The 14308-nt window shown below is 43.1% G+C and overlaps 1 protein-coding gene across 1 annotated transcript in view; it reads right to left on the bottom strand.

Moving 5' to 3' along the window:
• LOC147020582 (cytochrome P450 7A1-like) overlaps nucleotides 1–14308 on the bottom strand; it is a 29399-nt gene that overhangs the window by 1167 nt on the left and 13924 nt on the right. Inside the window, exons 5-6 of the mRNA XM_085896035.1 lie at nucleotides 13901–14022; nucleotides 2953–3131 (exon numbers count right to left, since the gene is read on the bottom strand). Of these exons, the coding sequence (XP_085752161.1) occupies nucleotides 2953–3131; nucleotides 13901–14022 (301 nt within the window). The remainder of the gene's footprint in view (nucleotides 1–2952; nucleotides 3132–13900; nucleotides 14023–14308) is intronic.

The following is a 14308-nucleotide window of genomic DNA, read 5'->3' as shown; positions in this document are numbered from 1 at the left end:
CCCTCCCCCAATAGAAGTCGAGGCTCATGGAAAAGCTAAAGTAGGGGAAAAGGTGGAAAAAGATTTGTGAGAGATTGTTTGTCGGGGTTAATGAGAGATTACTAGTCACGGTTTGTGAGAGATTGCTGGTAGGGGTTAATGAGTGATTACCAGTCAGGGTTTGTGAGATTGTTGTTAGGGGTTAATGAGTGGACTACTCGATTACTAGTTAGTTGGGTTAATGAGTGATTACGAGTCGCAGTTTGTGAGAGATTTCTGGAAGGGGTTAATGGAAGACGCTTGTCAGGGTTTGTGAGAGCTTGCTGGTCGGAATTAATGAGAGATTACTCGTCGGGGTTTGTGAGATTGTTGTTAGGGGTTAGTGAGGGATTACTAGTTGATTACTAGTTGGTCAGGGTTAATGACAGATTACGAGTCGGGATTTGTGAGAGATTGTTGGAAGGGGTTAATATGAGATTACTAGTCAGGGTTTTTTAGAGATTGCTGGTAGGGGTTAATGAATGATTACCAGTCAGGGTTTGTGAGAGATTGTTGTTAGGGGTTAATGAGTGATGACTACTCGATTACTAGTTAGTTAGGGTTAATGAGAGATTACGAGTCGGGGTTTGTGAAAGATTGTTGTTAGGGGTTCGTGAGGGATTACTAGTTAGTTGGGGGTTAATGAGTCATTACCAGTCAGGGTTTGTGAGAGATTGTTGTTCGGGGTTAATGTGTGATGACTTCTCGATTACTAGTTGGTCGGGGTTAATGAGATTACTAGTCGGGTTTTTTTTAGAGATTGCTGGGAGGGGTTAATGAGTGATTACCAGTCAGGGTGTGTGAGAGATTGTTGTTTGGGGTTAATGAGTGATGACTACTCGATTACTAGTTAGTTGGGGTTAATGAGAGATTACGAGTCGGGGTTTGTGAGAGATTGTTGTTCGGGGTTCATGACGGATTACTAGTTGATTACTAGTTGGTCAGGGTTAATGAGAGATTACTAGTCGGGATTTGTGAGAGATTGTTGGGAGGGAATAATGAGTGATTGCCATTCGAATACAAGTTGGTAGGGGTTAATGTGAGATTACCAGTCGGGTTTTTGAGAGATTGTTGGTGGCGGTTAATGTGAGATTACCAGTCAGGTTTTTGAGAGATTGTTGGTGGGGGTTAATGAGTGATTACCAAGTCAGGGTTTGTGAGAGATTGTTGTTAGGGGTTAATGAGTGATGACTACTCGATTACAAGTTAGTTGGGGTTTGTGAGAGATTGTTGTTCGGGGTTCGTGAGGGATTACTAGTTGATTACTAGTTGGTCAGGGTTAATGAGAGATTACCAGTCGGGATTTGTGAGAGATTGTTGGAAGGGGATAATGAGTGATTACCATTCGAATACAAGTTGGTAGGGGTTAATGTGAGATTACCAGTCGGGTTTTTGAGAGATTGTTGGTGGGGGTTAATGTGAGATTACCAGTCGGGTTTTTGAGAGATTGTTGGTGGGGGTTAATGTGAGATTACCAGTCGGGTTTTTGAGAGATCGTTGGTGGGGGTTAAGGAGTGATAACGAGTCGGGGTCTGTGAGAGATTGCTGGTAGGGGTTAATGAGTTCCTATGATCCTGAGTTCAATCCTCACTTTTCTGTTGAATTAATACCAGGTGGGGTTGACTCTGCCTGTCATCCTTCTGATGTTGGCAAAATAAGTGCCAGCTTACTGATATACTGTGCCGGATTGGCGACTCATCCAGGATTGTGCCCAATAGCCAAGGAGTCTGGTTAAGCAGCACCAATGCTCTGCACAGAGTATGGTCCCAATGGATGGATGGATGGTTAATGAATGATTACTAGTTGAGGTTTGTAAGAGATTGTTGGTGGGGATTAATGAGAGATTACTATTCAGGGTTTGTGAGAGATTGCTGGTAGGGTTTAATGAGTGATTACTTGTCGATTACTAGTTGGTTGGGGTTAATGAGAGATTACTAGTCATGGTTTATCAGAGATTGTTAGTCGGGGTTTATGAGTGATTACTAGTTGGTCGGGGTTAATGAGTGATTGCGAGTCGGGGTTTGTGAGAGATTGTTGGTCAGGGTTAATGAATGATTACTAATCGACAACAAGTTGGTGGGGGTTAATGAGGGATTACTAGTTGGTTGGGGTTAATGAGAGATTACTCGTCGTGGTTTATGAGAGATTGTTGGTCAGGGTTAATGAATGATTACTAATCGACTTCGAGTTGGTGGGGGTTAATGAGGGATTACTAGTCGGGGTTTGTGAGAGATTGCTGGTAGGGGTTAAATAATAAACTCCATCACTCTGTTCAATCCCATTCTTCCCTCCAGGCCTTCAAAACAGCTGTTCACCACCATCTCTTATCTTCCCCCATCCAAAACCTCGATCTTTTCTACCCCCGTTAATCCAACCCAAACTCACCTCATTCAAATTCCCTGCTTTCCTTCCTGAAAGTCCCTGTAATGTCCGTCTTGTATACCCCGTGTTCCCCACCCCATCCCTCTCCCTTCCATAGATCTCCTAATGTCTCTGTTCCCCACTGTTTTGTCCTTCCCTCTCCCGCCCCTCTTGTCTCAAGCCCCCCCCCCCTCCTCCTTAGCTGTGCATTGTGTGTTAGCTCTTATATGAGCCTCGGTAATGTACACAAAAAAAAAATAATGATTACTAGTCGGGATGTGTGAGATTGCTGGTAAGGTTTAATGAGTGATTACAAGTGGCGGTTAATAAGAGAATCCTTGTGGGGGATAAATTAGATATTACGAGTAAGTATTAATGAGAGATTGCTGGTTCGGATTAATAAGAGATTACAAGTGAGGGTTAGTGAGAGATCGATAGTCAGGGCTAATGAAAGACTTCTCGTCGGGATTAGTGAGAGTTTACTTATTGGGATGAGAAAGATTGCTGCATGGTTAGTTATGTAGATGTGGGGTTTCTGGGATAACACCTGGGACGATACATGTATTGTCATACCTCTGGCTTTGCGTAGATCTCAGGATCCATGTAAGTCAGTTCTGGAACCATTGCGAGCATGTCGCCACGGCGGATAGAATACGTCCGTCCTGAGCCGAGGTCCAGATTGAAGTTCTGCTTCGCAACTCTCACGTGCATCGCACTACTGACGAGTCTCATAGTTTCCTTCACGGCACTGCCTGCAATGCAAACATCAGGAAATCAATCAATCATCGTTTCGCTTGAGAGAAATCCTATGAACCTCCCTGCTTATAAGGTGTCAGTGCAGGACTGGATTTAGACATGTGGTGGCCCCTGGGCAGCCTTCAGTAGTGGAGGCCCACCCGACCTTAGAATACTAAAAAGGTGACAAGACATATTTACAGTCATCCATAAAGTATATTTTTCAAGAACAAAGAATCTGAACTTCTATATAAAATAGAGAATGAGATAAGATGAATATCTTATATCTGTTCCACGAACTACCAACTCCCATTCCAGGCACTCAAAATACATTTTTCCTTCCAATTTTTTTTTCATGAAATATGTGGAGGCCCCCTGGTTGTGGAGGCCCCCTGGTTGTGGAGGCCCCTGGGCAACTGCCCAGCTTGCCCATACCTAAATCTGGCCCTGTGTCAGTGGCAGATTAAGATTCAGTCCTTATGGCGTATGAACATTTAATTTGCTTCTTTATAGGAGTAATTGTGCAGAATTATTAAAGTCTTCAAATCACAATCCGAGGCCTACCTTTTGCATTAGCAGAGCAGCCTCTCTGTTATACTCCTAGGGGCAGTTTTAACAAGAAAATAAACCAATGTCACCCGCAGGGTGACCCGTATCTTGCCAAAAGGTGACCACGTGTGACTTATTTAAGGTCACACTGAGGTGAACAGAGCTGCTATCCACCAGGAGCGACTCCTTGAGGAATATCTGCCTACGAGAGATTCCGATGAGAATAGTTCTACAGAGTAACCATGAAAAATATGCGTTTGCCTCATAACGTCACCAAATGACGTCATAATGTCTCAAGCTTGACATATCTAGAAAGCACTCCTCGAGGTGTTCAATTTGAGGTACTACACGATATGGTTCCTAAAACTTGAAAATTTGACCTTGGGGTCAAATATGTTTGACCTGAGGCGTTAACCATGAAGGTCAAGGCCAATCGACACCAAAACTTAATCAGCTGAGCGCCAGACCATGAACTATATCCCCATGAAGTTTGAAGACGATCCAATCAAAATTACTCAAAAAATAAGGGTTTCGTCGACTCCCCTGATTTGCGACAAAGTGACCTTGACCTTTGACCTTGAGCTTCAAAATTTTATGCGCTGAAAGGGACCTCTATAGGCCTCTGATATGCGAAGTTACAAAAATTTCCAATGATAACTGTGCTCTGCAGAATTTTTTATACGTGATTACAGACAAACAAAACAAAAAAATAAAAATAAAAATAAAAAAAACATACAAGCTGACTAACATATCTTGCAAAAACTTATTTTTGGCAAGATAAAAATGATTCAACAAACCATCAGAACAAACACATTGAACCAACAGGCAGCCCAAGGTAACTTAGCCACCAGTTTCACCAATGTTGGAGCGTTGTTCGGGCCAAGGAGTCAAAGTGGACCTGACAGTCGAGCAAGGCCAACGACAAGGCCTGCTCTGTGGAGAATTCGAAATCAAAGTGAGTTCCTTTCAAAATTCAAGAACTCTTTGTCGATCTTGTCTTATCAATGAGAAATACGACACGCGTTTGGTTCAATGAAAAACACTTCATGCAATCTTAGCTCTCATACGAGCCTCGACATTGTATTAAAATAAACAACTAAATAAATAAATAAAAACACTATCTACCGAGTATCTATCTATAATTCCAGGTGTGTGTGTGTGTGTGTGTGTGTGTGTGTGTGTGTGTGTGTGTGTGTGTGTGTGTGTGTGTGTGTGTGTGTGTGTGTGTGTGTGACCGCTGTTTCTTGACAACCACTGGTCCGATCTAATTGAAACTTGCCAGGTATATTGCTGGGGACCTGAGGATGTGCCTTTTCAAGGTTTGATATTAATCGCACAAGCACTTCCCAAGTTATGCCCATTTATTTACCAACCAATGACAAGACACGTTGCTGCGTCGGCGTGGCCGATGCACCATTTAGTTACCAATGACAGGACACGTTGCTGCGTAGGCGTGACCAATGCGCCATTTAGTTACCAATCACAGGACATGTTGCTGCGTAGGCATGGCCGTTGGGGAAGAGATCCTCAGCCGCGTTCCCCATTACGGGTTACAACGTAGGACTTCCGGATAGTGATGACACTGTATTCTAATAATTTCTCGATTTCTTATGCGCATTTATAGATAAACACAATGCCCCAATCCAGTCGTCATTTACGAGAGCGAAGGAACGGCCTGTGTGCTTGTTTGAAAGTTTTTTTACTTATTTTTTTTTCTCTTCTCTTCTCTTTGTGTTTTTCCTTGTGATGACATTGCGAAAAGGCAAAATACGTTGGCGCTAATTGAATAATTGGCAAATAAAACTAAATTGTGAATTATAATCGTAACTGCAATATGCGAACTTCCGGACAGTGAAGACTTAACTTCTGGACTTCCGGATAGTGACGACTTATTGTATTCTTTCTGGATTTTTTCTCGATTTATCGACTTGCTGTATTGTTTCTTTCTCGATCTCTTTCTCGATTTTCTTAAACACAATGCCCCAATCCAGTCATCGTTTACGACAGGGAAGGAACGGCCTGTGTGTTTGTTTGAAAGTTTTATATATTTTTGGGGGGGTTTGCACGTATGGTCACACACGTACGGGCACGCGAGAGTGAAGGAACGGCCTGTGTGGTTTTTCTTCTGGTAGCGGTTTAAAGTTTTTTTTTTTGTTTTGGTTTTTTTTGCACATACGGGCACGTACTAGTATTACTAAAACACTAATCTTGTATATATGTATGTATGTATGTATGCATGTATGTTCCCGAAATACAGCCAAAACAGTACACGACAGCGCAAAAATTTTAGGGCCATCTTACACACCATTCTCCTGCAGTGTGCAGTATCAAGTTTCGTTCAAATCAGGCAACAAAAAATTATTTAAAAAATCAATTCCCGATTCAGTGAAGTACTCTTCAGGAGTATTTGATCAATGTAAACAACCTCAGCGGTTTCGTTCGCTGGAGCTATCTTTTTTTTGTTTTTTTGAAATTAATTTTTTATCAACCGCCATCACAACGGGAACCCAACGGGTTCACGGGTCGTCTCGTGATTTCTAAAAATCACTTTGCACAACAGAATGAGGAATTTGAATGCTTAATTGTTTTTGTTTTTTTGTGTGCAAATTTAACGATTAAAACATCTTACAAATGCAGTTCATTCCAATATATTTATTATAACGAATGATGATAAAACACTTCATGCAATGTAAACATAAAAAGGCTGAACTTCAAGTTTCAAAGTTTCATTTATTTTACACTGAATGTATCACGATGTAACATACAAAAACAGGGCACAAAACAAACACGTTTGAGGTGGACAAGTTGGACACAGAGGACACATGGTGTGGCCAAGTTGGACACAGAAAGAAACTCCAAGTAGGGATAATTGGAAGGAGGAGGGATGTGGGAGAGGTTAATGAGGGGAGAAAAGATCATGGATTTGGATTGAGGACCACCTAAGATGGTGGTGAACAGCTGTCTTGAAGACCTAGAGGGAAGAATGAGATTGGAGAGGATGTGGATGTTGATTCCATAGATGGGGGAAAAAGAGAAACGAATGAGTGGAGGTGAGCAGAGATCCTGGATTTAGGTAGTTTTACAAGAAGGGTGTTGATGGTGGGGAACCAGTGCAAAGGGGAGAAAGATTACCCCCATCAAGCTGCAGATGAAGGCCTTGTAAGTGGATTGGAGTTCAGGAATGCCAAAGAAGGACTTTCGACGATGGAGGATGCCCAGTCGGTGGCTGACTTTCGAGGCCAATTTTGAAATGTGATGTTCCCAAGAAAGATCATAGCTGACAGTGAGACCCAGGAGTTTCAATGACTGAACTTTCTCAGGAGGATTGTTGAGAAAGTCGATGGGAGGGTTTGCTAGACAGTGGAGAGATAGTAAGAGTATGAGATTTATCAGGATTGAAAGATACATTTCAAGTGATTAACCATGTTGCGTTTTTTTTTTTTTTTTCAAGGTCTGAAGAGAGGGAAGAGGATGCAGCATTGCTCTCTAAAGGATGAGTTATGTCACGGCACAGGTTGGAGTAATCAGTCAATATATAAAGAGGATTTTTCCAGAGAATAAGAGAGATCGTTTATGAAGATCAGGAATAGAACGGGACCAAGAGCACTGCCTTGGGGCACTCCAGTCTTGATGGGGAGAGGAGATGAAAGGATTCTGTTGAGTGCCACACATTGGCTATGAGAGTACAAGAAGTCAATAAGCTATGTGTGGAGTTGGCCTTGCATGCCATAGACAGAGAGTATGGGAGAATAAGGCAGGATACCAGACTGTATTGAAAGTACGAAATATGTCGAGAGAAATGGCCCTGATCTCATGTCTGACATTGAGGACCTCCATCAATTGTTGGGTGAGAAGCAGCATGTCCAAGGTGGACTGACCAGGTCTGAAATCAAATTGGTGATCTGAGATGAGGTTGTTGGAGAAAAGGAAGGATTTCATTTCAACTGTGATGATGGATTCCATGACCTTGCTCATCATTGTAAGTAAGCGGATAGGTCTGTAGGTGAGGGGATCCATTTTTGCACCTTTTTACGTAGTGCAGTGATGTTGGCAGATTTACAAGCAGATGGAAGATGACCTAGCGCAAGTGACAGGATGAATAGGACTGAGAGAGGATGTGCAACAGCAGCAGAGCAGGTTTTTAGGACATCTGAGCAGATGTCATCCAGTTCGGTAGCAGAGTCAGAGCTGTGAGAAAGAACCATCTCTACCTTCTCAGGAGCAAAAGACACAGAGTCCAGGGGCAGTTGAGTATGAGAGGGGAGGATGGGTAATGAGAGTCAGGGGTTAAGAACACAAGATTTGGAAACAAACACAGAATTGAGACATTCAGCCGACACATGAGTGTTGTTGGCTGTGGTGCCATTTGAAGAGAGGAAAGGGATGGAAGTGGAGCATATTCCAGAGACAGATTTAACAAGGTACTATCACGTTTTAGAGGAGGGAGACAAGTTTGAAAGTTCATTCTTGAGGTTGGACAGATGTTGTTTTCTGGCTCTCCTGAGGGGAGACACACACTTGTTGTGGGCTTTGTGGAATGAACTGAGATTGCCTTCAGTCGGACTTTTTACCTTTCAGGAAGAGAAGGCAAGTTGTTTCAGAGAAACTGCTTCACCGCAGGATTCAGTGTACCATGGGCAGGAAGAAGGGTAGGATAATTGTAGATGAGATGGGATGAATCTGTGCACGAGAGCAAGCAGGTTTCTGTGGAAGAATTCTCAGGCTGAGTCAACATCAGGGGCAGTAGATATGGGAAACCAGTCCTGAAGAGAGATGGCTGCTTGAGTGAAATGCCAGACTCGCTGGCATTGAGGCAGCTCTCTGAGAATAGCGAGGGAGATGTTGACTTTCACAAGCATATAATCAGGAGTACAGGAAGAGCAGGCGACATTTGTGGGAAAGTTTGTCATCACCAAGTCCAGAAGGGAGGTTTTGCCATTGGGAGAAATCAGGGTCAGAAAGTTTGATCTACAGGTTCTCGTTCGGTAGCGAGGACGACCGCTAGACGGAGCAGTTGGGCCGTCTCCCACCGAACACCGGAATTGAAGGTCATCACCCCGGATAACTCCGGAGTCGACAGGTCGCTTAAAGGACCGTAGTCGCCAATATTTTGACGGCGTGAGGAAGGGTCCACTTGTCTATTCCAATACGTAAGTACTCGCGCCATCTACAGTAACTACCGGGGAAGCCACACCCTCGGCCGGCTTTGTCCGAACCGAGTCGCTGTTACAGACTTGGATCTGGCGTAACAGAGCGGGAATTACCAAAGCTGCGCCGGTCCAAATGACAATTTATGGCCCAATCGTCCTCACTATAACTCAAACCCGAACCATGCTAGGCCAATGAAAGAAAACATGGACAACAAACTGGAACATTTAACACGGGGTTTATTTATAATAGGGAGGGAGAGGGAGACAAAGACCAGAGTTACCCCAAATATAATCAAATGTACAACGATGCAAGGCACTTATGCCATTTCTACTTAAAGACTGGGCCCACAGACACACACACATTCAAAAGAAATGGACCCCGCCGGGTGTTTATTCGGTCCTTCAGCCAAGGAGGATAGTTCAGCTGGGGGGACACAGTTCCGTGGTGTTAGTCCGTGAGGAGACAAAAATTCAGCATCAAATTTGGGGCAAAGGGAGACCTTACTTTTTTGGTGAGAAATAACCTATATTTCACAAAAATGTTTGCTGGCCCATCATCCATGTTCGTTTTTAGGCGTTATCCGCTAGGGGGCGCTCTTTGAGGGTCAAACTAACCGATTTTTTTTCTTTGCAGGTTTGCGAAGTAAAATGTATATATTATCTAACTGTCAAGATCAATTTGTGTTTTGATGACAATAATATGGTGTAATTACGTTATATATGTAATTTATTTAATGACAATGAACTACTTTTTCAATCTTCAAACGCGTTTTTCTCCAATATCTTTAAAATCAACGAGACCGACTTTGCAGAAGTTCGACTGGAGCCCATACTCGTCGGCATTTTCTCGATTTGCAAACTGAAATGGGAAGAGGCAAGTCTGTGCCAAATAAAAGTGCCGTTGATTGCAGTCAGCATAGAAAATGTCACGCCTCCATCACGATATGTTAAAGCATACTGCCGCTGTCCAATTATTATTATCATTGGAAATTTTTGTAACTTCGCATATCAGAGGCCTATAGAGGTCCCTTTCAGCGCATAAAATTTTCAAGGTCAAGGTCAAAGGTCAAGGTCACTTTGTCGCAAATCAGGGGAGTTGACAAAACCCTTATTTTTTGAGTAATTTTGATCGGATCGTCTTCAAACTTCAAGGGAATATAGTTCATGGTGTGGCGCTCAGCTGATTAATTTTTGGTGGTGATCGGCCTTGACCTTCATGGTTAGCGCTGGAGGTCGAAAGTTTTTGACCCCAAGGTCAAATTTTGAAATCTTAGATACCATATCGAGTAATACCTCAAATGAAAGCGCTTGATAAGTGCTTTCCAGATCTGTCAAAATTTTGACACTATGACGTCATTTGATGACGTCATGACGAAAAAACGGATTTTTCATGAAAATTTTATTTTCTCAATTCTCATCAAAATCTCTTTATTCCATGTACAACGGTCCTGGAGAGATACCATTAACCGTACGAAAACATAAAGGTCAAGGTAACAAAAAGGTCAAACATCAAGGTCCACGAAACCCCTATTTTTTGAGTAACTTTAATCGAATAAATAAGTCACTCATGTTCACATTTTGGCAAGATACTGGTCACCCTGGGGGTGACATTGGTTTTTTTTATTATTTATTGACCACTATCACATACAGAGGGTAAAGCATGAAAGTATACACATCTTAGATATATAGTGGTAGTCCATTAATATAAACTGAATTTAGTCGTGTTCATGGAGCGGTATGCTATAAGTCAAGATGGAAAATTTTACTTTTGTTAAGAATCAATAGTCATAAATCTGTTTAAGAACTTTGTGGCAAAATTTTGTAACGGAAAATGGATCGCTGTTCATTATAGTTGTAACGGAAGAGCTATCATGGACTGCTGAATTCGTCGGGAGATTTTCGTCTCGAATAACTTCAAATGATTTTATTAACGAGATGCTTTCTGTAGAGCACAAGGTCCAGTCTAATTGCGAGATCCATATCTTACGTTGTCGAAATGTCATCCCGCCGTCACAGTGAAGATTGTTATTATTAAAGTGGTTTATAGGATGAACGTTCAGCTCTTTGCACAAATCGAAAATAATTTGACCGTGTTGGTTTGATCTGGTGTCTGGGTTTCTTGTGTAATAACCGTTTTGCGAGTTAAAACGTTTGAGGTTTGGTATTCGTGCATTAAGGTTGCCCATAATAAATACCTTTTCTTCGTTAATGCATTTTTCATGTTTGGTAGCAAAAACATTGAGTTGAAAGTATGGGGAATCTGACGGGGGGGATGTAACAGGCCCCAACTATATGATTTGGAACGCACGACAGACTAAACCAGACTTGATCTTTCTCTTTTTTGACACTGCAGACTTGTGGCCATAAGTAATTAGCCACAAGTACCCCGAAAATACAATGTTCACTACTACGTTTCATTGGTAATTACATACAACATAGTGGGAGGCAATGATAACAGCTGTCTGATTCTGAACTTTGCACTTATTCTTCCCCAATGTCAGATTCTTCCTCTGAAGTATAGCCATCGGTAAGGTTGTCCTCTATGTCGTCTGTCATATTGGTACAGTCTTTCAGCCTACCCTCGTCTGTGCACTTCAAGCCATTGACCATACATTCGCAGGTTGGGAGTTCACAAACACGGCGGCATTTGCATGACATGAACTCTAGTACTAGTTGTGGTGCAGGTGGACCACTCATCCACAGAACATCCAGATTGCCGTCGTCTACAACGACCCAGCCATACCCAGGCTCAGGAGCTGGCACATCAGGATTGGCCTCCAAGCTCCGTCGCCAGACTGCACACCGATAGTTTGCTCGATGTGCATGTTGTTCCAGGCAGTCCTTGCATGGAGGTAGTTGTCCAGACTCGACTCCCCCCTTCTTCGCTCGCCACATGCTGAACCTCAGGGCATTCACGCCCGTCTCGGGAGTCCTGGCTGCATATAGGCAACAGGTGAATGACTCCAGTGCCAACATGTCAATTGTGAGGGACCAGGTTTCGCCTAGAGCTGTGAAAGTATCGCGGAACACCTTTTCCTTGCACATCAGCTTGAAGCCTTTGATTTTGCCTACACCAGAAAAGGCACTGACCGTATCGCATCCAGTATATGCATGTAGACCAGGCAAGGCCAGACAAACTTCATCCCCCATCATTTCTTCCATTTCGTCAATGCTAAGTATCCTGTTCCTGCCCATTGCAGCGGCGCACATGGATCGCCTGCATGGTATCCTTCTGCAGAATGCCAGACACAAGATCAAGACATCAGTGTCTTCTGACACTATGACAACTGACTTGAATTTGGATTTCCTGGCATGAGCTGCATGCAACAATAGCCGCGTATCAGCTTCTTCCTGGTTTGAAGCAAGTTGATGAACATCCAATATGACTCCATCCTCTGTAATCCTGAAGCACTTGCTACCATATGTCACGAACAGCTCCTTCCCACCAAGTTTGTTCTGTTTATTCTGCCAGTCCTGAGCGAAGAAGTGGGTAAGGTTTTCATTGCAAGCAGAACATGCCACCAAACGCCTCCAGTTCTTTATCCTATGTGTTGGGATGATAACCGAAAACAGGATTCCTTGAGATGAACCACGCTTTACTCGTTCTGCATTCTTGATGGAGAAATCCCGATAGACATCGGAGACTACGTCTATGCGTTTGCTGCCTGGGTAGGTCTGCAAGACAGTTTGGAACAGCTCCTCGGAAACTTCTGCAAATGTTCGGTTGTCACCACTCATCTTATGGACCAGGGCCATGCCGTCAATGATAGAAGCACTTGGTAACGCAACGTCATTTGCAGGAGAGATATCCATATATATATATATATATATATATATATATATATATATATATATATATATATATATATATATATATATATATATATATATATATATATATATATATATATATATATATATATATATCAACTCACTCTCGCCAGATTCCAATTTCCGACAATATTTCTACTTACAAACTAGGAAGAATATTCGAAAGATGTATATATTTTGGTGTAAAACAAACTTGACAAAACGGATATTAGCTGCGTGCAGTGAAATAAGAGAAAATCGCATTTAAACGTTTGAAATTCAATTCATTTGCAGTTAATTTCCACTCTAAATTTAAGGACTTATCGACTTTATAATAGGAAATCACCTCCGTCGAGCATTGGATAAGATGCAGGAGATGAATAGATGTAAAATACCGCGAAAAAAGGAATTGTTATTTTTACACCCCACTAGCGGATATCGCTTAAAAACGAACCTGCATGAAGGGCCAGCAAGAGATTTCCGAAACTAAACATTATGACCTACCAAAAAAATGGCATGCCGCTTTGCCCCTCGTTTGATACCGATCTCTGAAATTTGGGGGGTCCAGCTCATGGACTATGTATCTGGCCGCGTCGTGCGGCTTGCTGACCTGCCGCTGTGGAGCCCAGGATTCTTGGTGGGGAAGTCGGACGCTCTGACCACTAGCCCGCACGCTCCAACACAAACCACCACGGTGAGACTCGAACCCGCACGGTCAGCTTCGCACCAAGCACCGAGGAGAAGACCAGGGACGAAGACCGACGACCACGACAACGAGAGCCCAGCAGGCCAGAACATGGTGGGGGGGGGGGGGGTCCGACGACAACCTTTTCTCTCGCATCCCTCAATTCTCTTCTTCCCTGGGCGTTCTGGCTTCCCATTGGCTGGGGCATGCGTGCGATGCTCACCCTTCGCTCATTGGGCAGAGGAAAACTCCATGCCCTTTTTTGGAGCGGGGCTCCGATCTGAGGCGATGGAAGCCCCGTCCACGTCTGTGCTCGGCATACATGCGCGTGAGGAAGGCCGATGGTGGCAGGAGCGAAGGAGGATGATGTTGTTGTTGTCGTCGTTGGATATCAATTCTAACGAAAAAATAACTCGCAGCGCACATACATTTAATCACCAAATAAACATAGGGACGGGACCCTAACTATAAACACATACTTATCGAAATAACTGAACTGCGTGGATTCTGGCTGTTGTGTGCAAATGGCTGCCAGATTCGAAACACTATGTGCTCTACCGAGTGCCCTTCTTGTTCATCATGCTTTGCTTACTCAAGTTCACAAGGCCATTGAGCTGCCTCTGGTCCAGTGGAATGCGGTTCTCAGACAGGTTCAGGTCTGCTCCACATAGCTCTTCCACCTCGGCACGTACAGCTTTCAGAGCCTCCGGATTCCTAACAGAACAATGGAAGAGGAAACCTCAAATCTCACTGTTCATCTGTCAAATGAATGTTTATTCTATTTTTTTTTTTTTTTAAAACTTCCTACAACATTTGAGGATTATAAAAGAGGGTATTCAAACATAAATCAACGTGTGAGTGTTAACGCTTTCAACCTTTCCTCATGCATACGTCATAAATGGATCTTCCCATCTCCTGAAAAGCCTCATCTCTCTTCTCTTCCCGTATTCAGTATCCTTATTAATTATTTATCTTGTCCACCCCCCCCCATCTCTCATAT

The sequence above is a fragment of the Eptatretus burgeri genome, chromosome 9, assembly GCF_056783735.1.
Source record: "Eptatretus burgeri isolate ZD-2024b chromosome 9, Ebu_testis_v1, whole genome shotgun sequence".
Classification (NCBI taxonomy): Eukaryota; Metazoa; Chordata; class Myxini; order Myxiniformes; family Myxinidae; genus Eptatretus; species Eptatretus burgeri.
The sequence above is the reverse complement of the archived record's forward strand: the minus strand, read 5'-3'. Positions and strand labels throughout refer to the sequence as shown.